This window comes from Aphelocoma coerulescens, chromosome 5 (genome assembly GCF_041296385.1).
Source record: "Aphelocoma coerulescens isolate FSJ_1873_10779 chromosome 5, UR_Acoe_1.0, whole genome shotgun sequence".
NCBI classification, from domain to species: domain Eukaryota; kingdom Metazoa; phylum Chordata; class Aves; order Passeriformes; family Corvidae; genus Aphelocoma; species Aphelocoma coerulescens.
In genome coordinates this window covers 50,869,375-50,896,073 of record NC_091019.1, presented here as the reverse complement: position 1 = coordinate 50,896,073, position 26,699 = coordinate 50,869,375, and the positions used below count along the sequence as shown (strand labels likewise).

Here is a 26,699-nt window from a genome sequence, read left to right as displayed (position 1 = left end):
GGGGCCTTTCATAATGGGAGTGGACTCTTGGGAAACACAAACTGGAGCTTTGCTTTATTGTATGTACTTCTTGATGTGTTTAACTTAGGTTAACAAACTGTTTTGCAGCCTGCTCTGCTTTAAATCCTTTTGTGGACAGCAATTCAGGGACATGAGACAGAAGAAAGCTTTTCATACCAAAATTCTGTTTCTGAAAAAAAATACTTTAGAAGGAGGAGAGGTATCTGGCTTGACAGACAATGAGTTCATTCTGTTTAGGGGTAGATGTCAGTGTAGTCAAGAACACAAAGACAGGAGTGTGACAGGAAGAACACTGAGGCAAAAGTGATTGTAAAGAGCGTGGAGGAGAGGCAGGGAGACCAAATTTGTTCCTTTTGTTATTATCTCTATCACTGTGACACTGGAGGGGCTGCTGTAAAGTTCTGTATTTACACAAAATAACTTTTGTTGTTTAATAGCTAAGAAATTTCACGTGCTTAAAGAATTCTAGAAATGAAATCTCTATGAAAATTGTTATAAAACTTTTACTATCAGTAAAATTGTGACAGAAAGTTTCCCTTCCACATCCTGTCAGTGTCTGATCTTATATGGTGACTGAAATGCAGAGGTCTAGGTGCAGGATGCTTAATGCTGACTAATATATACAAATTAGCATCCAGTGGCTTTCTTTCACACTATTGATAAGTCTAATGATATTTCAGTGACATGTTTTGGCCATGTATAAAACACTTGAGTGTTACTTATTAGTAATGGGTGTGCCTATCAATAAAATTGTGTGAAGAATATTTTCCGCACAGTCAGTAATGTATACTTTTGTTAGTATGTATAAATTGTATTGCATTCATTAACTACACCTTTTGTTTAATTATGCCTTTCTGTAATTTTTTCAATTTCACTTTTTAAATATGTAAATATTTCTATTCTATATTGTATATAGACATTAATGTATAATTAATATATAGTAGTAAATATGATACAGTAGATCTTATATATATATAACAAATTTATACATATATAGATATATAAAGTTAGAATTTAAAATGATAAAAATGAATATTGGATAGATTCTTTTTTTGTGTGTAGAGCTGTGTATTTTTGTGTATAGAGCTGTGTATAGAGCTATGTATTAAACATAGCTTTCAGTATGAGCTAAATGGAAATTTCATGGACTGCTTTCGAATATGCTCAGTTATTGCACATGACTTAGTGGCATTTACTGTGAATTTACCTGTCTGCTGACTAGATTAACCCCTAACTTAAAAAAGCACAGCAAGCTAATTTGTTTTGATCTCACGCTTTTTTTTACTTGCAGAATTAGACTGGCTGAGTAACCCAAGCTTCTCTGCAGAAGATGCACTATTACTGCACCAACGCACTACAGAAGTTGCCGATCTCATTCCTGAAAAGTCACCATTAGTAAGGTAGAGTGTACTCCAATGTCTTTTGAAATAGCCTCTTTCTTTTGTCTTGCTTATCTTTTGTTATAGCCTCTTTCTTTTGTCTTGCTTATCTTTTGTTATGTGAGACCAAATTCAGAATCTAAAAGCTTTTCGTTCTACTGTTCAGTATTTTAAAATGCTTGAACTGAGTCATGTGTAAAAGTATGAATAATGCTTCCAATGTCTTTTAACTTAAAATAATGAGAAATTGTACGTATGCAATTACATTCCCATTTTCTTTTTCTCAGAGCTCTATTTAAATGATTGTTATTTTGGAATGGAGAGGGAACTGAGCAATCATGATTCTTCATTAGCTTTTGAATGTCTTAAGTGACCCTTGAAATAATCTAAAGATTAAGCATTAGCTTTGTGATTTGTCTGTGGAAACCAGAGAAATCACCCATTTCACAGTTGAGTTTTTTTACTTTTTAAAAAGCAGTTGACAATGTGAAATAATGAAATATTACATGTATCAGGTTGTGTCTGGCTGTAGAATATGCTGGTCAACTGAAGTGGGTGATGATATCCTTTTACAGAAATGAGCTTTAAGCAGCCGTGTTTGCTGAAAAACTGTGTTTAATATGTTCACTAGACTCATTGCTATACTTGGCCTATCTACACTGTAACTAGCATTCAGTAGTGAATGCAGTCAAGTTGTAGTTGTCAAGTTCAAAACTTTAGTCACTTTTAATTTGATGCAAGCTTCCATTTTTATGATGATTGGTGGTGGTCATGATATAGAAAATCTTTATAATACCAAGCACACCTGAATACATCTTTTTCTGTACTTATTCTTGCATTTACATGCATTGTGTGTTTGAAATGCAGTCAGTGTTTTGTTTATCAGTCATGTATTCTACTTCTGTTTCTTCAAATCTTTTTAGGACTTTAATGTCATAAAACTAAGGATTTTTCAACTTGCCATCAGACAGAATGACAGAATAAACCCACCATAATAATTCTATCTTTGAAAAAGACTGTGTCAAAAATTAGTGTGCAGAAAAATGTTTGGGTATTTGTTGTTTGGGGGTTTTTTTGCGTATTATTCGGGTACTTGGTTTAATAAAAACTAATTTGTTTTATCTCAGTTCAATAGAAACTCATTGCTCCGATGTAGTTGGTGGTTTTGAGAGGGTTTGCTTTGTTTGTTTGGTTTGCAGAAGTGTGTGTGTTTGTTTTAAAGGTCTGCTTATGGTTCTTCCTTCCTTTCTTTTTTCTTAGTGTGCTTAAAAAAATTGTGTCAGGGCTGTTACTTGAGATACCTTGTTTCTGAAATACAGTATTTTCTTTTATTGAAATATTCGGAATACTGAGAGTTGTAAGAATTGAAATTCAATCATTGAAATCTTTCATTGAAAGATTGCAGAGAAAGAAAAGTTTAAAAAGAAGTTGTGCTTTAATTAAGGGTTAGAGAAGACCTCCCTTATTCATTTGATTATTAAGTGTGGGAGTTTATGTGGTATGTACAGTAATAGACATGTGTATTGCCAAAACTGTGTGTCCTTTGTGTGATCTCTCAATAACTCAGTTGTCTGTTGTACGTAGTGTTATTGTATTACATTATACTGTATTATATGATAACAGTTCCGTAGTCATAAAAATTGTTTCTTGATTGGTGAGATTTGATTTTCTAATCTGGAAGTGATTTTAAAAGTGTGGTTTTGATAAATCATGTATAAGTCATAAAAAAAACCAGGGAAAACAAATCAGACTTTTTTCTTTTGCAGGTCACAGTGGAAGATTTCTCAGTCATTTAGCTTGAGCTAAGTTGTTTAGCAAAGTTAGGAAATGTTATCATCTTGGTCATCTTCTTTAGTTTGGCAATGTTAACAGATGGATATTTGTGCAGATCACACATCAAAATGCCTTGACAATTAAAACGTTAAGGCTGGTTGTCAGTAATTCCAGCAGCTGAAAAATATAGTTGTTATTTAATGCAGATATATATCACTTTTGCTGTATATGTTACTGCTACCTTCTCAAATAAAATACAGGGAGAAAAAATGTAAAGAGTAAAATGTTCTGAACTTTCTTTTTGTGGTATTCCTTAACAGTTTTGCTGCTTAGCTGTATAGGTGTATATATAGATGTATGTATTTTTTTCTGAGCAGGACTACTTCAAGATTTGAGTTGTCCGAGGAGAGTGATACAGATGAGAGTCTGAAACAGACAAGTAAGAAAAGGAAAAAGAAAAAGCATCACCACAGTAAGAAGACAAAAAGGAAAACCAAAGGAGATTCCAGTAGCAGTGAATCTGATGTGGACACTAAGCACATCAAGGACAAAGGAAGTGGCAAAAGGAGTGAAAGGGAAGCAGCAGCAAAGTATGTATATATTAACACCATGCAAGATGTAAATTCATTGTATTCTTGTGCTTGTCTCTTCAACTGAAATTTTTACCACTGGTTGATGATCTTTTTCTAAGCTTTATATGACTAAATGTGCATTCAAAGCAAGGGAAACGGATTTAGAGCCACTTGTTTAATCATATAAAAAAACTGTGACTAAAATATTCAGTGAAGTACTGTTGGGCAGAGCAAAGCATGGTATGGTGATTATGAAATAAATTTTTAAAGTCATCTAGAGGCTTATGTTCAGTTTTTGTAAGCATCTTGTTTCCTGTCACAGATCTCTTGTGAGGGTTTGGAGAGGGGTTGCATTAAACATTCTTAATTAGCGCAAGAATCTTAATATGTGGCTGGGTTTGCCTTGTAGTGTAACTTCCTCCTCACAGAGTTAACATTTCCTTCTTTTTAATTTTAAGAGAAAATTTGTTGTATGATTTAATGTTTCTTTTATTTCTGCAGTCTAGGTAAGAAAGCATCAAATGTTACGAGCAGTCGCTCTATTTGGCTTGATGATATCCAGGCTCCCACAGCAGACACCTTTCGGATAGACAAGAAACCAGACCCTGCAAACTGGGCCTACAAATCCTTGTATCGTGGGGACATAGCAAGGTATGGAACGTTGTTCTCTATTGGTATCCAAACTATCACGGAGTCGCTTGAGTCTGGCTGTGACATTTTTATATAGAAGATGAGAAAAGATAACTGAGTAGCCTATTTCAAAATTTGACTTGGCTTTGGGCCAGTGTCAGTGGCAAGTGGTATCCCCTGGGGGTCTGTACTAGGACCTGTGCTATCTCATGTGTTCTTCATCAGTGACAAAGACAGCAGGATCAAGTGTACACTCAGTAAGTTTGACAACACCAAGCTGAGTAGTGCAGTTAATGCTTCTGAAGGATGGGATGCCATCCAGAGGGACCTGGGCAAGCTCAACAAGAGGGCCCTCATGAGATTTAACAAGTGGAAGTGCTGCGCCTGGATCAGGGCAACCCCCAGTGTCAACACAGGCTGGGGGATGAACAGATCCAGAGCAGCCCTGCCGAGAAGGGCTCATGGGTGCTGGTGGGTGAGAGCAATGATGAGAGCAAGTGGATGACGAGCTGGAAATACACGCTGGCAGCCCAGAAAGCCAGTTGTATCCTGGGCTGCATCCCAAGCAATGTGGCCAGCAAGGCAAGGGAGGGGATTCTGCCCCTCCACTCTGCTCTGGTGAGACCCCACCTGAAGTGCTGCATCCAGTTCTGGAGTCCCCAGCACAAGAAGGACATTGACCTTTTGGAGTGAGTCCAGAGAAGGGCCACCAGAGAGCTGGAGAACCTCTCCTATGAGTAAAGGCTGAGAGAATTGGAGTTGTTCAGCCTGAAAAAGAGAAGGCTCCATCCAGTACCTGAAGAGAGCCTACAAGAAAGATGGAGAGGGACTTTTTATAAGGGCATGTAGTGACAGGACACAGGGAAATGGTTTTAAACTGAAAAGAGTAGGTTTTGATTGAATATTAGGAAGAAATTCTTTACTGTGAGGATAGTGAGACGTTGGAATAGGCTGCCCAGAGGAGTTGAGGATGTGCCATCCCTGGAACTGTTCGAGGCCAGGTTGGATGGAGCTTTGAGCAGCCTGATCTAGTGTAAGGTGCCCAGGGGGTTGGAATGAGATGATCTGTAAGGCCCCTTCTAACCTGAACCATTCTATGATTCTTGGATAAATGTTTTAAAAGGCAAAAGATGGCATGAAATAATGGGCATAAAGTGCATGATTTTAGTTGTTTTTAAAAACATTCTGTGTAGCAAACTACAGGGCCATCTGGAGATGGCAGCATGGGACAGATTCAAAGATACGTTTTTGAGGTCAGAAATCCCAGGTTGCGTTATAAATCATCTTTGGGCAAGTGCTCTCTTTGGTCTCTGTTGTTCTGTTTCTATGTTTGAAAGGGAGGTGAAGGTATTGATTATTTTATACTAGATTTATCATGAGGTTTACTTACTTGAGTAGTTAGATACCCTTGTAAAAAAGCCCAAAAGCTACAGGTATATTCTTAGCAAACAGATTTCACCCAGACGTTGTACTAAAATGTGTCTGTCCTATGCAATGCTGCATTTCAAGTTAGTAGAGATGAAATTGCAAGTTCAACATCCTTAGTGGGTTACTGGTCCTATGATGACCCTTCAGAACATTTCCTTGCATTAATACAGAAGCCCATCCAAAGGAGCCTACACTTGGCTCGTGCATTATGTATGTACACTTACTTCTTTATTTTCTCAGGAAAATTGTTTACTGTATATACAATAATACTGTATATAATTCTTTGTGGAGGAGGGAGGATTTATAGGTTATATTTTTGTAGCGTTATATACCTTTGCAATAAAATTGGCTGGTTACAATTCATTTCAATTTTCTATCAACTTTGGACTGTCAGCTATTTTCTGAGATGAAGAGTGTTATTTTAGCATTGCATGCCACTATATCTGCCACTGAAATTACATTCTTGGTAATATTTGAAGATGGTATTTTCCTATCTTAATCCATAGGATTATTGTGGCCTTTATAAACATGGCCTCTCTTTTTCTCTTCACGCTTCTCTCCACTTTTTGATGTATAAAATGGACAGAGGCTTAGGGATGCAGAAGGAAATTACTGGACTGAACAACTGGTATCTTATTTTCAGTTTAAAATAATCTAATCTAAATAACCCTAAATAATGTCTGTTGTTCTTTCTCCAGGTTTGTCTACACGGCTTAAAATGATAGAAAGGAAAAAGGGTTTTCTTCTGCTTGAGTATGACATACATTGTTGAACTCAGAGGAAGCTTAGTATGATATTAAAAGTGTGGTGACACTGAAAGAATTTATAAGTTGAAGTCTTAAATAAGGAGAAAGTTACCAGGTTCTTAAACTTTTGAAACTCTACACATACATTATTTGGGTCAATTTGAATGAAAGTATTTCTTTCAAAAGGAGGTGTCTTTTCTAATGCGTATTTTGGAAGATGTTTAATTGTGTTTTCTCTTTCAAGATATAAAAGGAAAGGAGAGTCCTGTCTTGGCATAGATGCAAAGAAACACTGTATAACTTGGGACAGTTCTGCATCAAAAAGGAAGCAAGTACAGAGTCGACCTGAGCGCTACTTCACAAAGAGCAACGTCAAGATGCTGAACACAGATGGGATTCTTGTTTGTAATAAAAATTCTCCATCTGACTCACCTGCTTTTATACCAGTTTCCCAAGTGGAAACTGATGATTCTTCTGACACAACAGAAGTTAATCCTCTTGGGATTTATGATCAATCAACCACAGTGTGGCTACAAGGAAAAGGGTGCAAGAGTGCAGACAGTGGGTCTGTAAATACACAGCAAACAACTCAAGAGCCTGGGATAAACATTAACTCCATTCTAATGACAAAAGTGGAAGAACATAACAAGAAAGTCAGAGAAAACCCAAGAGATATTAATGCTTGGATGGAATTTATTTCCTTTCAGGTATGTATTCTAATGGACCTTGTTGCTTATTATAAGTAATGAACATCATATTGTAGTTTCATTTGTTTAGAGCTGTATATCTTCTGTTGGTGAAGAATGAGCTGTTAACTCATCTTCACAAATGGCAGCATTCTTGTGATTCTCGTGATCATTCTTCCTAAGGTTGTAGTGATGTTTCTTTTTGTTTTAAGGATGAATTAATGAGAGGACCTAGCCTGTATGCCAGTAGCGGAGAGCAGGAATTAAGAAGAAAATCACTCAAGTTAATCCTGGAAAAGAAACTGGCTATTTTGGAGAGGGCAATTGAAAGCAATCCAAGTAATATTGATCTAAAACTTGCCAGGCTGAAGCTTTGCACAGAATTCTGGGAACCACCAGCTTTGATCAAAGAATGGCAGAAGCTAATTTTTTTACATCCCAATAATCCAGAGATGTGGAAGAAATACCTTCTGTTCTGTCAAAGTCAGTTCACTACCTTTTCTGTTTCAAAGATCAACAGTCTCTATGGAAAGTGTTTGACAACATTGGCAGCTGTACAGGATGGCAGCATGGTATCCCATCCTCTGCTGCCTGGCACAGAGGAAGCTATGCTGGGTAAGGTTCTTTCTGTTTCATATTATGGTCAGATTGGTCTTCACAGGAGCTAACTGCATTAAGAAAAGATTTTCCTATGTATTGCATGAAGCTTTTCTCCTCTTCAAAATGCCCGGCATCCTGATTTCTTAGCTGAGAATTAAAGCAGATATTCCAACCAAATATGGATGTAGCAGATCCTTCTCTTCCCCAGGAGAGTTTATGATACAACATCCAGTAAAGTCTTAACGTGTTGAGTGGTTTATAGTACAATGTCAAGACCAGAGAATTGCAGCCAACAGCTGGAGATGTGCTTTTATAAAAGGGAGACTTGTGGAAAAAATAATTATCTTTTGTTCAGAAGTTTTACAGCTGATTACTTTAATCCAGAAAAGAGAAGGAACATTACAAGTCTGATGTGAAATATTCTTGAGAATCCCAGTTTGTAGATGGAGAATTCTAAGCTCTAATACCATGTGATCATGCCTTTTGTATTTATTCTATGCATACATCTACCACTTCATAATTTATTATATAATTATCCCTGGAAGGAAAATAAGTCGGATAGTTAGGATGCTGGAGTGGATTCAGGGAAGAAATGAGTTCATGCTTGTTCTGGCATGGTCTTTAAATTTATTTGGAGCTAAATGACTTAGCCTATCCATTTCAATATTGCTTCTCTATCTTGGTGTGTCATTGTGATTATTAATCTGTGAATAGACTGAGGAGGGGAAAATATTAGTGTTACCACAAATATCACCATGCCTTGTTTTTTTTTCTTTTAAAATTAGTTTTCAATCTAAAAGAGACTATTATAGAGGAGTCCACTTTTTTCGTGTGCATCGTAGTCCAAGAAACCTCTTGTTTTTATCCAGTGCTATAATTCCTGTTGGAGCAATGATGTTATGCAATATCCAGTCTGGATTTACAGATTGAGATGCTGGGTTACCAGATTAGTTTTAGGTGTTCAGATCTCATACGATCTTTGGCTGATTCATCTTGGATAAAGCACTGGAAAAAGTGCTGCAAAGGGAAAATGCTCTACTGGCCAATGGATATTGTACAGCCTCGTAGCTTCTAATTACGTCTGCTATTTCTGATTTCCAATATTTCAGTCACTTTTGTACACTAACCACAATGAATGATTCTCAGGACAAGTGTTTTCTTCAGAATCTATTTTTGGAAATGGGAAGTTTTTTCTTTCATTTTGTTCTCCTGTACCTATTTGAACATGTGACTCATGAAATACAAACTCAGGAAGCAGTTTGCCAACTGCTATGAGAATTTTTTTTTTAATAGAGTTTCTTTAGCAAGTTAGCTAATATTAGATTGAAGTTTTTCTAAGTACTTTTTTGCTGGCAATACCCACAGATAGGTTAAAATGAAAATGAACTTAACTTCATGAGTGGAACAGAAACACAAATAACTTCTTGTTGTTCTCTTTTAAGCCTATAGTGATTTGTTTATGAACGCTCTCAAGTATTCTATTTTTCCCCTTCAGAATTCAAATGATAAGATTAGAGAAATTTCCATTGGGAGACTTCTTGTTTTGAGATTTCTTTATTAGTGACTCAACTATGTAATTCTTGGGCTGAGTTTTAATTGACAGTGTACTTATGAGGAAGGTTACCAAGTTGTTTGTTAAGCTGAAATAGACAGAATATTTCACAAATTAATTATGAGGTGAGTAGCAGTGTAGGTGTACATTAGGCTTGTATCTTCAACCTTTGACCTTTGCTAAGGACAGAGTGTTAAGAGCTCTAATTTTAAATAGTGCGGAACTGTGCCATCTAGTGTTCAGTTCAGTATGCAGTATTATCTACTTGGAAATAGGTGCTTTTTAAAAGTATTTCTAAATTTAAAAAAGGTAAAACTGAATTTAATTAAAATGGTAGATCAGTCTTTATGTAAATTTTGAGATAAGAATTTATAATACTTTAAATTTACTGGGAACTGTTAATATAAAGCAGATGATAAAGTATTCTTAATTTTTGATGTGTAAAGGGAGTCCTGTTTTTCAAATTATACCTAGTGGCTGGGGAGAAACATTCTTATCTTTTAAGTCAGTTCAGCTGCAGAAGTGTCTTAGCATCATGGACTAAATTAAGTATGTATTCATGCTTTTTTCAGTTTTTGCCACAAAGAAAATGCTGATCTTTGCATTTCTTCAAATACCTTTTTGTTTTTTATAATGCAGAAAATTTTACATTCTAATTTATTTTTGGCACCAGTTTGGCAGCAAATCCTGATGAGACATTCTCTACATTTAGAGTATTTTAATCAAAGTTCATCTCTGAAGCTGAGAGACTAGGAAAGGACAATTTTTTCAGTGTAGTTGGACACGGTGCCTAAATCGATTAAAATACTTGGGAAGATTGTATTATAAACTTAATCATTGTTTTTGTTGTTAAATACCTTCAGGAATCTCAAAGTCTTTGTTAATAGCAGTGATCATGGACTTTACAGAAAAAATTGGATTAAATGCCTACTTTATATCTTCTAGCTGAATTCAGGTTTTTATGTGCATATATCTGATATACATCTAAATTCAGATAAAAGGAGTAAATAATTTCTCACGTATTAAATATAAGATGATGATTAAGAGCAGTTGATGCTAACCTGTGTTGTTACATATGTATCTAGACACCTAAATATTTGGATTGTTTAAAACCCTCCAAAGCCAATGTGTTTAGTGAAGGAATAGTCGTATTTGAAGAACTGTTTTACTGTTTTCCAAGCTGTGGGTGATTTATTTAAGTCTTTATGGGCTTGGGGTTTTTTTGCAAGTTGATTATGATTTAAAGCAATTTGAACAGCTTCTATTTTGTTAGGACTGGAGTGTAATTTGGAGTGACTGAGTGTCACTGAAATGTCCTTGAGCTGCCTCATAATCGAGGTGTTTGGAACACCTGTTATTTCTCCAACTCTTTCATTTAAGACTCTTGTTGCAAAATACAAAGAGAAACACTGGGACTTTGCTTCCCTTTTTAAGCTGAGACTGAGGCTCAATGTGTACTAGGGATATGGCAGTCTAGGGATATAGACAAATAATTTGTTGAAGAGCAAGGGATAAGGCTCTTCCCTAATTTTAAGCAGTAATATTTTGACCAAAAGACTGGTCTTCTCTTAACTCAGGTCTTACATAAAGGAAAAGGGAATGACAATTGGAATGAAAATGATACATTGGAAACATATTATCAATGTAAATATCTCATGCAAAACTGAGACAAAAAGGATTTTTGTTTTTATCTCCTGCTGCGTGCATTGTGATACTGCCCAGCATCTTCAAAGAGGGCTATGACCCACTGACAGATGTTGGATACAGTGACGTTCAGGCCATTGTATTTAACTTTCCATCAGTAAGGACAGTGCATGTATGGCATGAATAAAAAGTTACCTCTTTGGCACATTTAAAGTGGGCAGTCCTAAAGTTAATTAAACAGTGACAATTTTGACATGCAGTTATGCTAGTTACTCCCTGTGTTTTGGATTTTGATACTGTTCCAAAACAATTATGTTCTACAGCATGTTGTATATGTACTTTTATGTTTGTGGACTGTAATAAAATACTTTGCAACAAAATTTGAAATACTAAAATTTTATCTTGTTTACTTTACAGCTATATTTATTCAGCAATGCCACTTTCTGAGACAGGCTGGCCATTCTGAGAAAGCAGTGTCTTTGTTTCAGGCTCTGATTGACTTCACCTTCTTTAAACCTGACAGTGTAAAAGATCTGCCAACAAGAGGACAGGTAGCAATTTCCATTTAAATGGGTGTGTGTCTTTATGTATTTCAGAGAATCCTGTACCAGAAAAATGTTGATGAATTTTTAAGGACATAGGGAAATATTTTGGATAACAGTTTACTTAGAGGTTCTTCAAGGTGATGCTTGCATTGAAAAAATGCTTGTGAGTCCTCTGGAACTACTGGCCAAATGGCTTTTTCTACTGTATATAATAGAAGTGTGATAACCAGTCGTTTTCTATCTTTTTTAATAATTAAAGATGGAAAAAATTGAGCTAGCTGACCAATGTCTGTGTCTAGTTAGCACTTGCCCTGCTTCTTTTCCCCCAAAATGCTGTTGTTCTGTTACTGTTGATGGAGAGAGCAGATAGGACATAAAATCTTTCCGTTCCATACAGTTTTTGGCAAAAGTCTCTTAGGTTCTCTGTTACCTATTTCCATTAATTTGGTCGCTACATTAGGAAGACTTTCGTGCTTTCAAATGCCTTTTATTCGACCCATGAGATTCTGTTCAGTTTATAATGGTAAATGTTGAAGTACTAAATCACTTTTTCTCTTAATTTGTTCAGGAGAACATTGCACGCGCACCCCACTAGTAGTAAGGAAATATTTGGATAATATTTGGATAGTATTTGGATGCCAGTAGCATCCTCCCACTGAACTGTTAGGAACTGTTTCCTTTTTAATGAGTGGTAGAGAGGCCACCATTTAGGCAGCTGGGCTACTGTAGAGGATAAAATTTGAATTTGCTTCTGTTACCTCACTATCTTCCCCAGAAACCCAGACTCTAGTTCTTGCTCTCTCAATTAATACTGTTACCCACAAATGGAGCAATCATACAGGTTTAAAAATAGTGGTGTCTCCTTAAAGAGCTAAAATTTAGAGTTCAGTCATAGCTATCATGGAGGATTTAGTGTAATTGCACAGATACACATAGTTACAGTTCAAATCATTTGAAAAACTGCATTATCTGTTGTATTTAAGAAATCTTAGAGCAGGATGAAAAGGAACCTCAATTCAAAAGGACCATGCTTAGGTTGGAAAGTGCAGTTCTTGAAAATAGGAAAATGCCTGATTTACAGCTGATCACACATTCTGCTCTCTTACAAAAGTGTTATGACTCAGTCTGGAATTACTCGTTTCTGTACTCTTTTCACAGTTCACTTTCTCACTTGCAGCAAAGAATAAATCCATGAGGAGCAGAATTATATTTTGCAGTTGCTGTAAACCCTGAATTTTCTGATGTGTTGATGCTTGATTTTTCTTGGAGTAAATTTTATTGTTAATATTTGTACTAACAGTCACATCTCAATGTCCAAGCCAGGGGTTGGTACACAGCAGAAGCATGTAATAGGACAGGGATGGTCATTAGAGCTACAGATACACAACACAGAGGAGGGGTTGATGAACGTAGAGATGACTGATTGCATACTGGCAGTGACAAATTCACTAGGACTAGAACCCTGGACTTCTGATTCCCTGGAAAGGCGCCCTGACCTTTTTGACCACCCTTAAACCTGAAAGATGAAATTCCTTACTGATTTTTTTCTCTTGTCCTTAGTCCAGTCATATTTATGTGCAACTGTAACATTTCGATTTGACCATAGGTGTGTGACTGAGTTATCGTTCCATTAGCCAAACTCTTCATGGTCCTGTGGAAGTTAGGGAGGAGGGGAGTTTTGGGTTTTGAAAGCTGCATCCTGGGGACTTTGGATCTTTATCTTCGAAGGATCTATAAAGGACTGAGGCACAAAAGTATTTTGCTAAAACAATCTTTATTTTCATGAGAAGAGCTGATGACAGTCCTTATGTGCCACAGGCATAACTGAAGTACTCAGTTTTTCCTGATGAATCTTAAGCAGCATCTAACAAAGTCCTCAGATACAGAAATTATATCCAGATAGGTGTTTTTAGGGTCTGGAAGATTTAAGTTGACACAGCTGATGTCTGTACAACAGCAAAAATTATTTTTCTGTATGTTTTGTTTTGGTCGATCCTGTCAAAAACAATAGGTGGAATTCTTTGAGCCCTTTTGGGATAGTGGAGAACCACGAATTGGAGAAAAAGGAGCAAGAGGCTGGAAAGCATGGATGCACCAACAAGAAAAGGGTGGCTGGGTTGTTCTTAAGCCTGGTATGTGTGTGTCAGTATGTGTAATTGTATGTCCCTATGTTCTTCTAAACATTTTGATTAGAATTATATAATCTGATTCTTGTCATGTTTTTTGCATACAAATTTAAAAAAATATTTACTGAGATCAGGATGATGTATATCACACTTCACAGGGAATAGCATGTTTTGAATGTTCCGTGCACGTTATTGTTTATGGAACATTTTTGTCCTTTATACAGTGAGAATTAAGGAAGAGGGTGACATATCCTCCACTTTATGTTGAAAAACTAAAGCTAAAGGTGTGAGTACTTGGTGGAGATTCATGACCATCAAAAGTGAAAGGAAGCTACTTCCCTTAAGACCCTTTCACCATATTAATAGATGAGGTGGTATTATATTATTAGATGACAGTTGCCTCAAAGATACCTAGATTTATGATTCCATTTCTAGAATCAGATTTCAGTTTCTTAAGCAAAGGTATAGTTAAAATAGGAGGAAAACCTTTCCTTTCTCTTTGTGATGCAGAAAATGAAGGAATTGTGTCTTCACCTGGCTGGATTGCTTCTAGATGAGCAGGGACACAGAAAACACTCCCCGCTGCTTAGCCTCACTTTGTCTTGTGGTCTATAGCACCACGAGCTGTTTCTCAAACAGCTAAAGCTTTCAGGGAAGCAGGAGGCTGGAATGTGTCTGACCAAAGATGAGCAGTCTTTGCTTTTACTAATCCTACTGCTGTAGCAACTCTGATGAAGCAAGTTTGGGTCTGTTTTCAGTAAACAAAGGAAGTGAAAGTGCTCCCCTTGTCCCTGGTTTAAGATGGAATTTCCTTGGCCTATAACTGAGGTCAGCAGTTTTATTTTTGATGGCTCTAGACATTTTGTTCACTAATTGAGAAACTCAGTATAGAGAAGAGGACCACTGTCAGTCTTGGGCAGATCCAATATGTACCAATGCTTTCCCCATACATGTCAACCCCTAAAGTTCAGGTGCAATCTACAATTGAGTGTTCATCAAAAACCATCAGGTTTCTTCAAACTTTGATTAGATTGTGGAAATGCTGTCTTCTTTCATAGAGTTGCTGACTAAAGGAGATACTGTTGATCACAGAAATACACAGAGTAAAAATCTTGCAACAACCTGGTTGTTTTACCTGAAATTTAAGAAGAGGTGGGATTGGGAGTGTTAGTTAATGGCAGATGTCAGGATCAAGAATTTGGAGGTGGTGTAGAAATGGCTTGATTTTTGTAACCATTAAATTTTGAGGGCTATTTCTTTTCCTCATCAACAAAAAACATCTCTACAAGCTTTCCCTTCGTCTATAGGTGCTCCTCAGTTTCTGCATGGAATTAATATATTGCAGTCAGAGGAAAAATATGGTAATTTTGTCCAATAGTCCAGAAAGTATATAATAGTGGCATGTGGTTAAGCATGTCCGTTTTTGTGTATGTGTAATTACATGGGTTGTTTCAGCTGCACATTAATTAAAATGCTGAAAATACCACTTACTATAAAGTAACATGGCCAAACTTGTTTGCAATGTTTAATATTAAAGTACCATTTTTAATACACAGTGGTTTTCTTAAAATGTTTTATGCACACTAGTATTCATAGAGCATACTTGAAATTTTATGTCCAGGTATGAAGTGAAGAATCTAAATTGCACAAAAGGATGACTGACTCTTGGCTGTTGCTTGCAAATTGGTGTTGATAAAAGTGGTCCACAGCCTGTCAGTGTTTCCTTTTCTCCTCTGTGAAAAAGTTTGAGTGCTGACACTAATTTACAGCTTTTAAAAGTTTGGAAGCTTCCTACCTTCCTATTTTTACAGACTTGGTGTCAAACCCCAGAACAGTGATGTGGAAGTTCTCAGCTATGTCTTGTGTGTTGTTTTATTAACGCTGTATTTACTTCCATTGTTAATGTAGTTAAAGCGTATGTCATGTCTGGCCTTTGGATTTGGTGGATTAATTTTTCTTTAATAATTTTGTGTGTTTATATATTGATTTGATTTTAGATGATGAGGATGATGAAGAGATAGATGAGGATCAAGAAATAAAAGATAAAACTCTTCCCAAGTGGCATATTTGGTTGGATATTGAATATTCCCGTGAAGCAAGGCACTGGTTACCTTGGAGGCCAGACAAAACCAAAAAGGAAACTGAAGAAGATTGTGAAGATCCAGAAAGACAGGTCACTGTGCTAAAATAGAACAAGGGGAGATAATAAGACTAGTTATCCTTTATTTTGAATTCATTGCCATGTTGTGTGGGTATTGTAGAAGAGTAATATTTTCCTTTGTTTGGAAAAAAGATCTTTTCTTTGAAATTCAAAATTTGCCTGAGGTTTTGTGCTGAGACTTATGAAAACCATGGGAAGCTTATGGTAAACTTTGGAAAATCTGGAGGCAAATAGCCTATCTTTGCTGTTCAGTGATTCCTGTCATCTGTGTGGAGAAATCTCACAGAAATATGAGCTTAAGAAGAGATGTGCATTAAATAAAGTTTTCATTGCCTTCAAGTCAGATAGTTGGATAATTTTTATTCCTTGGGAAATAGGTCAAGTCAGACACTGATTTTCAAATTGGAATGTGTTAAATGGCCTATGCATTAAAGTCTTCTAGACCTTCATTTTCTAAGTTTTCTGTGGAGGTCTTTGTTGCTCACAGGCAAAGAAATCACTTGACAGCAAATTTACAGTCTGACTGGAGAAACAGATTGCTTGTTTAACTTGTCTGTTTTTAATTTAAATGACATTCTGATACCATTTAATAGTAATTCTAAATCATATTGATTTGAAAAAGTTATTTAATTATATAGATTATGGATTTGCTTCTTTATTTGATTGCGTAAATTAATGGAATTTGTTTTAATTTCGGTTTTTTTAGGTGTTATTTGATGATCTTGGACCATCTTTAATCCGTCTTTCTAATCCAAGGCTTCAGCATCAATTATTGTACTCTTTTTTGCAATTCCTGGGAGTTCCATGTACAAGTAAACCTTTTCCTTCCAGTCTCTATGTTGCCATGGATGAAAATAACATCTTTGACAGTGTGCTTTATGATGATAAACCACTGACTTCTGTTGATTTTCCACTTTCTGGATTCAACAGTATTGGTCACATGGATACTATGTTACGAGGCAGGCATCAGATAGGCCACTGTAAAGAAGGAGAGGAGTTCATACAGAATGTCTTCCAAGTTCTGTCCCAGATATTTACAGGAAAGGAAAAATCTAACCTGGCCATTTGTTGGCTACAGTATGAAATATCTAAGGTAATGAAGAGTCTGCATATAATCAATTTTGTGATATGTGGCTTTCTTCTGTTTTAATGTTTATATTGAATTTAAATAAATTTTCATGCAAGTTGTCTTGCAGGACTAAGTATTCAAATCAGGAAATGCCAGTTAAGATTGTACAAGGGGGAAAAGAAGCAAAAACCCCTTTTCTTCAGTGCATGTTACAGGGTGGCATGCTTGTAGCAAACTATTTTTTGAAGTTTTGGGTAAATGTTATTATATGATACATTTTATGCTGGACAGGAATTGCTACAAGGGGTTTTTTACAGTGCAAAATGAGTCAGCCAAGTACTGCTAAGTGAATAATCCCTGATACCATAACAAAAACACCTAATCAAGAAACTTTCTGCCTCCTGTACAAGTTACTTTTGTAGTGTTCTTGAAGGATATAACACCATATCACTTTCCCCAACTCTGGCAGTGTCCAAGGCCAGGTTAGATAAGGCATTGAACAGTCTAGTGTAGTGTGAGGTGTCCCTGCCTGCAGCAGGAGGGGTTAGGACTAGATAATCTTTAAGGTCCCTTCCAACCCTCAAAATTCTGTGATTCTGTGCATATGGATTTATTCAAGTAAAATTTCTCTAATAAATGCCCAGAGAAGGGCAGAGGTTCCAGGTTGCCTTCCTAGTTCTTAAGAAAGTTTGATACTGTGTTTCCTTATGGGTAAGCTCACCCTCTCTTACCTCAACACTACCTGACAAGAAGATCTCATGTCCTGTAGTCTTCCCATCCAATCTCCACATTTGTCTGTTAGCATGTTGCCTGCTGTGAAAAGCTACTTGGGTTTATTTGTGGTAGTCACAAGCTACATCAATTTTTTTCCTTTTCTCAACCATCACAAGTTAGCAGCTCTGTGTTTGAGCAGCTGGCCTTTTAAAAGAGTGAAGTTTGATATTATTACATAATGTCAGTAGCAGGAGTAAGAACAAGCCTTTGTAATTTGACTGTGTTGGAGGGAGCCGACAACAGGCAGTTGGGACAACAGTACTCAGTAGCAACAGATCTGGCTGGTGGTAAAATATTAAACAATATGAAAACAAAACACAGTAATGAAATAAAAAAATTGCTGTGAAGGTTTTTTTTTCCTTTCTTCTTCCATCCCTCTCAAAATATGCTCTGTTTATTTTCTCCTGCAGGTAATTCAGTGTCTCCAAGCAAAAAAGAAAAAGAAGCTAAAAGCACAAGGGAGGAAGAGTAAAAAGTTGGCCAAGAATTTCCTTAAAGCACCTGACAACCGAAACAACCTTTGTCTCTGGAAACTTTATGCATACCTAGAATGGCTGCTTGGTAACACAGATGATGCCAGGAAGGTGTTTGACACAGCTCTTTGCACAGCAGGAACAGGAGGATTGAAGAGTGCCCAGCTCTGCAGCCTCAGCCTGCTTTATGCTCAGCTGGAAGTGGAACTGCTAGAAAGTATAGAAGGAGCTGTTATGTCACGTGCTGTTCACATATTGACCAAATTGACTGAAAACGGACCATATGTGCCCTATAGTGGACAAGTGTTATCTGTGAATGTCTTGAAAGCTCGTAAAACATATGAGCATGCACTGCAAGATTATTTAAGTAAAACACCAGTTTCTGATCAGGATCAGGTCAATGATACTGATCAGCTGGTTAACCTGGTTGGTTGTTATGCACTGTTCCAGTATTTGACTGTTGGGATTGATGCTGCAGTATTAATTTATACCCAGGCTTCAGAAAAACTTGAAGCTTCTGGTTCACAGAAATGTGAAAATACTGGAGAGAATTTTGGCATTCTAAATTTTCCCACTGCTCTTGAAGCTGTCACACTGCTGCATACAAATTTACTGAGATTCCACATGAAAATTAGTGTTTATCCTTTGAATCCCCTGCGAGAGGCACTAATGGAGGCTCTGAAACGGTATCCTAGCAACCAATCTCTTTGGAGGTCATACATCCACATCCAGAGGAAGTCTCATAGTGCGAGCAAAGCGCGAAGATTTTTTGATAATGTCACAAGGTCTTCTAACTCTTTAGAGCCATGGCTGTTCGCAATCCAAGCAGAGCAGATGAGAAAAAAACTCACAGAGAAGGTCCAGAGGTAATACCTTGCAGCTCCTTACAATTACGCTTTTTTGAATCGGTCTAATCACCTAACAGAGGAGAGAAAATGCTATCATAGTTCTCATTTTTCAGATGAAGAAGCTGTAGCCTAGAGGTTTTTTGTTCAAGGCTGAACAGGGAGTCAGTGGCAGAATCTTGAACAGAATTAGAGCCCTGGGTGATAGCGTTATGTCCTTTCTACCGAGCCAGATTGTATTTGAATTTGTTTGATTACTTGCTACTGGTATCAGGATGATACACTTTTCTTTAAGGAATTATTAAATAACTAAGCCTGCTTAGATGGTCAAGATAGACACTGTGAGCTTAGAAACTGCTGTATTTTAGTACTACAGCAATAAAGAGCATAATACAGAGAGCTACGCTGCAGTTTCTGTCTGAGCTGGCTGCCCTACTTTACTCCTGAATCACAGAATACAGTTGTGGCAGATCTGTTTCCATAGTGAGTCCTTGAGAGTTCAGTTTTCATATGGGGCTGTTACTAGGTAGAAGAGGCTGAAAATTCTATGAATTCACAGTGGTCTTGGCTCAAATTTTTTGCTCCTGAGAAAGGTGAGAAGGGTAGGAGATATGGGGAACAAGGTACATGTTCATTCCTAGAGCTCAATCTCTTAACTGTTGTCTTCTCATTGTTTGGAGCTATGTATCCACTGCTACCTACGTATCTCCAGTGACATCGACAGCTTGGTTGGTTGTGTCTGTACATAGGAACAGATTTCTAGGGAAGAGTTACCTGGACGTTTTACATAGCTGTAAGCTCACAATATTCACACTTGGTGAAATGACATGATTATCAGTATACTTTGAAATTATGGGGCATCCACTTCTTTGACTGCTGCAGACTGGCAGCAGGCATTCAGACATGCTAGTGACATTCCTGAGCTGTTACTACAATTTAGGATGACACAGACTAAGGGTTGTACAGCCGCCAAATGTAAATGAAGATTGTACTTTGATTTTCTGTTAATTACGGATTAACACTATGATAGGTTTTCATTATTGTTACTTGGAACTGAAAATTTCAGAATTATTTTCTCAGTGACATTGAGTTCCTTTCCAGATTGTTCACTGCTAGTAAAGCCTTTCCTATACATTATTTTTATAAGGAATAAGTTGGGTGTTGCAAGAGCAGAGCTGAACTACTGCAGCAGGGAGATAAGTGGCCTGTCAGTCATGCATAAAACTAATGTTTTGTGATGTTGTGACAAAATAAGAAAATGTCTGTGCTATGTCTGACTATTTCATATTCTGGTTTGTATTTCTGCTTAAGTGCATGGAATTCAGATGAAAAAATGAACATGAAGGGTAAAACAGGAACATTCGTAAGTCAGTGTTAGGTACAAGGCTTCAAATGTTTGACTACATGCAGAGTAGGTTACATAATATTCCCTTATGGCAAAGGTTAAGATGAGAGGGAAAATTACTTGAAAGGCACATGAAAAAAAGAGACAGCTTAGGAGCCAAATGTTAATGGGGAGTGGAACAAGCTGACAGGCTAAGAGAACATGCACAGACAAGTGATGTTGCCATCAGTGCTCCAGTCTTTTTCTTCAAGCTCAAGCATCCAAAGTAAGCCAGTCCTTATCAACTGTAGAAGGAAATCAGTGCTTTGGTGGAAACTACATACCTTTTTTTGTGTTCTGCCTGGAACTTAGGGGATTTGAATCTCTGGGTGAAAATTGCTGTTGTAATTGTGGTTGAAATCCAGAGTTGTAATTTTAACCTTGATCGAAGACCAATGTATGGCCTTACAAAAGTGAGGGGTAAATTTGAACAAACTTGCCTGGGCACCAGAAGAAGATGTGCTGATCCAGACTTGAGTTTCTTTTGAGCTTCTCTGCCAAGCTTAGAATGATCTTGGAGGTAGACTAAGACGTTTTAAGATCATATGATAGTGAATTATCATGTTCAAAGATAAATGATTTTTGAACATGCTACATGAATTTTCAAAAAATATTTATATTTTTTCCCTAATTTTCCTATGTAGAAATGTGTTGATTTCATTAGCAAGTTCTAAAAATCTGGTTTATAACATTGAGTTTATAGCAGGAATTACCAAAGCCTGGCTATATAGGGTGCTGTGAACAGACAGTACATTGTTCTTTACCCCTTCTTACGCGGATGTGGTCCCTTGGCTTAGGTTTAAAGGACTGTTGTTTCTTCTCTCCTCTGTGTTTCAGGGCAGATGTTGGTGAAATACATTGTACTATTCCTGAAACTGGATTAACAAATCGGATTGTAGCTCTATTTGAACATGCAGTTCAGAGTGAAAATGGTACCCATTGTCCACTGCTGTGGAGAATGTATTTGAACTTTATGGTAAGAAGAGTATCAGTTTTGTTTTGTTTTGGAATTCTCACAAGCACGGCTGGAATACTGCTTAGGAAAATGAATACTAAATGCTGCCATGCTTCTGTGATTTGCAAGGTGATATATTTGAATTGTACTGCTCCTAATTTTTGGGAACATTAAGGAAAATGTAATTCATGTGGATTAGGAGTAATAGCTTCTGACAGTGTAGTCTTAATACAGATGCAGACATTGTGTCTGTCATCTTACACAGATAAAAAGTATGTCATAACATATCAATAGATGTCAAGCTGCTTGCCAGTGGAGTAGACCCTAGCATATATTGGTGAAGGAATTTGCACTTCCTGTTGAACTTCAAAGTTCCTGTCAGCTGATTTCTTCATTCCATTGTGAATCCCTTCTGGATGGCAACATGACCCTTGGGTGTATCAGCCACTGCTCTCAGTTTTGTGTCATCTGCAGGATTGCTGAGAGTGTACTCTGCACCATTAGCCAGATCATTAATGAAGCTGTTAAATGAGATTGGTCCCAATTAGTGTCCCCCAGGGTACTGCTAGTCACTGACCTGCAACAAGACTTGATCCATGGATCACCACCCTCTGGGCCCAGACTTTGTGACAGTTTTCTCACTGTCTGTGCATCCAGTTCTTTTGTCAGCTGCTTATTTAGGAGGCTCTTACAGGAGACAGTATCAAAGGCCTTATTGAAGTCCAGACAGACAATGTCCACTGCTCTCCCCTTATCCACCAGGCCAGTCATTTAATCATGGCAGATTATTGAGTTGGTCTGTCATGAGCTTGAGTGAATTCACAGTCTGCTGCTGAGTTTCTTTTCATTCACGTGCCTGGAAATAGTTTCCAGGGTTAGCTGCCCTGTCACCTTCCCAGGGCAGAAGGTGAGGCTGACCAGCCTGTAGTTCACTGCATACTCCTTTTTCCTCTTCTTGAAAACAGGAGTGATGTTTTACTTTCTTCAGTCTTTGGGTGCTTCTCCCAGTTGCTGTGATCAGTCAAAGATTGTCAAGAGTGACCTCTCAGTGACATCTGCCAGCTCCCTCAACACTTGAGGTGCAGTCCACATGCAAAATAAATGCATGGTAGGCAGAACATAGCTATAGCTTCTATAACTTGCCTTCAATTTTGACAGTCTTTTGAAACTTAAAAGCTGCATATAAAAGTTCTGTTAACTGGTGTTGCAGTTCAATGCTAAAAAGCAATAATGTTCGTTTCTTCCATAATTCCCCATGGAATTACATAAATAAAATCATATAGTCAGCTTTGCTATCTTGGTTTTCTGGCTTCTCCAAAGTACAATATGGAAGATGAAAACCCTAAGGTAATGACTTCCATTTTCATGTTACTCCTCTGTTCACATCCCCTGGTGTAATGAGTTGTCAGAGGGGGATCCAGAAGGCTGTGAAATACAGAGGAGGCAGGGGAAGGAGAGATCTTGTTTTGTGTTTGAGAAGATCTCTTGCATGAGACTGTTAATTGTAACCATTTCTACACAAATACTTGCTTGTAAATATTTTATACAACTTTCTTTGTAGGAATGTACACCTGAATTACTGCTATTCTTTACAAACTAATAATGACACCCCAGTATGCATAAATGCTAAATATCGCCCATTATGTATTTTATCACTAGTGCTTCATTTGTGGAAGATACCTTTTCACAAGAACAACAAGGAGTATTTACTAGATGCTAATAAGATGGAGGAAAATACTGTTACAGTAATAGCTTGGAATAACATTGTTTAGAGAAGCAAAATCAATTAGAAATATTAAAATTTTCAGATACAGTCATAGAAGAACTTGTGATTGTTCAGTATTACACTAAGTTCTGTAGATCTCTCTGTTTTCTCTTTGCTGATGAAACATGGGTTGTGGACAGTGATATGGGCTGGACTCTGGCTGAACTGCCAGGCTCAAAGGCTTGTAGTCAGCAGTATGAACTCTGCTGCAGGCCAGCCACTGGTGCTGTACCCCAGGGATTGATACTGGGACCAGTGCCCTTTAACATTGTCAGTAATGATCTGGATGAGAGTCTGTACCATCAGCAAGTTTGCAGCTGATAAAAATCAAGAGGAGTGGCCAAAGCACCATGTTCTGCTCTTGGTCTGTCCAGGCTCCTTTTGAATAGCTGAGAACCATGAAAATGAATGAGGGGTTGGAGCATGTGTCATACAGGGAGAGGCTGGGAGATTTGCAGTCATTCATCTTGGAGAAGTGAAGGCTCCTGGAAGATTCTGTCAAAGTATGGAAATACCTCATAAGAGGGTGTGAAGACAGCCAGAATCTTCTCAGTGCTGCCTCGTGACAAGACAAGAGGCAATAGCCACAAGATTAAATATGTAAAATTCCATTCAGACATGAGGAAAAGCTTTTTTACTGGGAGGGTGATGAAACACTGGAATAGATTGTCCAGAGGTTATGTAGTCTCCAACCATGGAGATACTCAAAACCCAACTGGATGTGGTTCTGAGCAGCCTGCTTTTGCTGATCCTGCTTTGAGCAGAGGGCTTGGAGCAGATGGTCTTCAGAGCTTCCTTCCAACCTCTGCAATTCTGTGAAAAAGGCAGAGGCAAGACACTACTGAAAGCTCTTTGCAGAGCTGCAAAAGAGTTCCTAAATTTCAAGAACTGACAAGGGAACCTTTTGATTTTTAGCAGCAGTACTGATGTAGTCAGGATAGAAGAAAACAAACTCATTATGAAAGACTTCTCCAAAGATCACAAAATATTTAGTGTATTTTCAGTATTCTGAAATTAGTGGGTTTTTTGGTTTTGCTGTAAAAACCATTTGTTAAGTATTCTTTAAAGTATCTCAATTCAAAATATTTCTTCACAGGAGATTGTAATTATTTCTACCTGTAACTGGGATGACTGAAGCTAAGGAGACTGTTCAGTACTCTGACCTCTGCTGCCTTTCTCTTTCTAAACTTCATGATAGCTGTGTGCTCTGTACTTGTATCACATAGTTAAATGGGTGCTTTGAGGAAGAAGTTTTAACTCCTTCCAGACAGTTGCTAATTTTTCATATCCATTTTTGTATGGAAGGAAGTTCAGCTGTACCAAACTGCTGCTGAGTAAGAACACGTATATACACGATTTGCACTGCTGAGTATTACTATCAAATCTAGGCAAAGGCTGACTTGAACTGAAATACTCAAGCAGAGGCTCTTTCTGTGAGTCCTTGTTCACCTACTTGTCTTAAAAGTAAAGCCCTGAAACTCCCTTTAAGATGTCAGAGGAGTGTAACCTGACAAATTGCATAGCTACCACAGTGTATAGTAAAAAGGAGTTCACAACAGAAGAACACTGAGCTTTTCAGCAATCATTTCTTTCTCTCAAAAGTAACTGTTTCAATATTTCAGCTATTACTGCACTAAAGTATGAACATTTTTTTTATCACACAGGCTTCACTAGGAAAAAAAGAAAAAAGTAAAGGGTTGTTTTATAAAGCCCTTCAAAACTGTCCTTGGGCAAAGGTAAGCACAGAAAACAGGTAAACTTGTCATCATACTTTAATTTTTGAAGTTCTGTATTTGAAAAAAAAGTTAATATTTAGTAGTTGTTGTAAGGACTTAGATGCAAATGAGAGGTTTCTGAGGAAGTAATGTTAGGATTTTCTGCAAATAAGAGATGCATCTTAAATGGAAACAGGGTCAGTAGTCAGTGCTGTTTGTGTTTCAGGACAGGCAGGTGTTGCATTGAGGCACAGCAGTAATGATCTAGAAATGACTGAGCCTTTCAGACTTTTATCATGAGCATGGTAGTATCAGAAATACACAGCCAGATAAAAAATGATTTATGTAATAATATATAAAATTATTTAGGAGAACCTGCAACTCCTCAGGTAATGTCTGTATGTGCTGCAAATGCTCCAGTGCCTCTTGACCTCCATTTTATCTTTTTGAATGAAGTTATTTAGTAAGAGTTGGAAAAGACTTGCTTAAACATCTACTTGGCCGTTGCTTTAGAGTACTAATCCTGTTTGTATTACTTTAAAGAATACAAAATATTTATGTTCTTGCTACAGAGTTGTAGCTGTTCACATATTTCTTTATACTGTGTTTCTTGCTAGAAAGGTTGCACAGAAATTGTTCTTGTTGTCTTTCCAGGTACTTTATATGGATGCAGTAGAGTATTTCCCTGATGATCTGCAAGAGACGCTCGATCTAATGACTGAAAAAGAACTGAGAGTGCGGGTACCTATGGAAGAGCTGGATCTGCTACTAGAGATTTAAAAGAAGATTGTAGCAGAGGAGAAAAAGTACTGAGGCTACTTCCAGAGCTAACAATTAGATCCATCTCTTTTCATCCAGGAACTCTGTTGGGACTTGGGTACTATGTACTTGATATTTTTTTGTTGCTGTTAAATCTTTTATATAAATTCCTATCAAAATGGAGTTCTACCTGCAAGTATTCTGGAATCAAGAACTGCAATTTGCCTACAGTAATGGATCCATTTCTCTGAAGTATTGCTGGCTCCCACAGAAGGATACCCTCTTTAAATAGCCTCCTGTTGAAAGTTGCCTGCATTTCTTATTCTGTTGTTTGAAATTACATTCCCTAGGGTTCAGAAGAGGTTCAGTACATGCCAGCTATGACTTGGTGAGCAGTACAGGAAATAAACATCTGCCACATGGATGCTCCACTGTCCTCCAGTTGGCAGACTTCAGTAATTTCCTTCAGCTTGGTATGCCTGGTAACTACCCAGTCAAACAGCCATTACATCTGTACATACACTGTGAGTAAAAAGTAAATTTTTTGTTTGAGCAGGCACCTGTTTTGCTGTGCTTTGACAGATGACTATTTTAATATAAATATTTATGAAAAGTATACCTGAATATTTGAAAATTCAAAAGTAACTTGTTTTTCATTTGTTAATTAAATAGACCTCTGAGTGTATTAAAAATGAAAATGTGTCTGTAATGCATCTCTGAGCAGCTCACTTCTAAACAAATTTTTGTAATTGATTACTTGCCTTTGACCCAAATCCAGGCAATTGTCGTAAGAGAAGTAGAGGTTTGATCTGTACTTGATTCTCATCAAAGAAGGCCCAGTCTTCTATGATTGTTTAAAAAGCAGTTTATATTCCAGGAGACTTTAAGCAAGCTCCTAGAGAAGTAATACGAAATTTGGTAACAATTTAAAGATACAATTATGTTATACATTTATTTTGTAAGACAGAGTATGCTGAAATATGGAAAGGACTGTTTAGCTCAGAAACTGGATTTTCATCTGAAACAAGCATACCTGCAGCCACTGAATACCCAAAACTGCTTCAGAGGCTTTTCATGAGAAAATTAATTGTCACTAG

The 26,699-nt window shown here is 37.3% G+C and overlaps 1 protein-coding gene across 1 annotated transcript in view; it reads left to right on the top strand.

The window, feature by feature from the left end:
- The window catches only part of NRDE2 (NRDE-2, necessary for RNA interference, domain containing), a 29,013-nt gene extending 2,615 nt beyond the window's left edge, over positions 1 to 26,398 (top strand). Inside the window, exons 2-14 of the mRNA XM_069018064.1 lie at positions 1,313 to 1,421; positions 3,551 to 3,763; positions 4,247 to 4,396; positions 6,794 to 7,256; positions 7,448 to 7,850; positions 11,449 to 11,582; positions 13,588 to 13,708; positions 15,700 to 15,875; positions 16,570 to 16,956; positions 18,117 to 19,045; positions 21,246 to 21,384; positions 24,793 to 24,864; positions 25,498 to 26,398. Of these exons, the coding sequence (XP_068874165.1) occupies positions 1,313 to 1,421; positions 3,551 to 3,763; positions 4,247 to 4,396; positions 6,794 to 7,256; positions 7,448 to 7,850; positions 11,449 to 11,582; positions 13,588 to 13,708; positions 15,700 to 15,875; positions 16,570 to 16,956; positions 18,117 to 19,045; positions 21,246 to 21,384; positions 24,793 to 24,864; positions 25,498 to 25,623 (3,422 nt within the window). The 3' untranslated portion in view covers positions 25,624 to 26,398. The remainder of the gene's footprint in view (positions 1 to 1,312; positions 1,422 to 3,550; positions 3,764 to 4,246; positions 4,397 to 6,793; positions 7,257 to 7,447; positions 7,851 to 11,448; positions 11,583 to 13,587; positions 13,709 to 15,699; positions 15,876 to 16,569; positions 16,957 to 18,116; positions 19,046 to 21,245; positions 21,385 to 24,792; positions 24,865 to 25,497) is intronic.
- Positions 26,399 to 26,699: the final 301 nt, after the last annotated feature.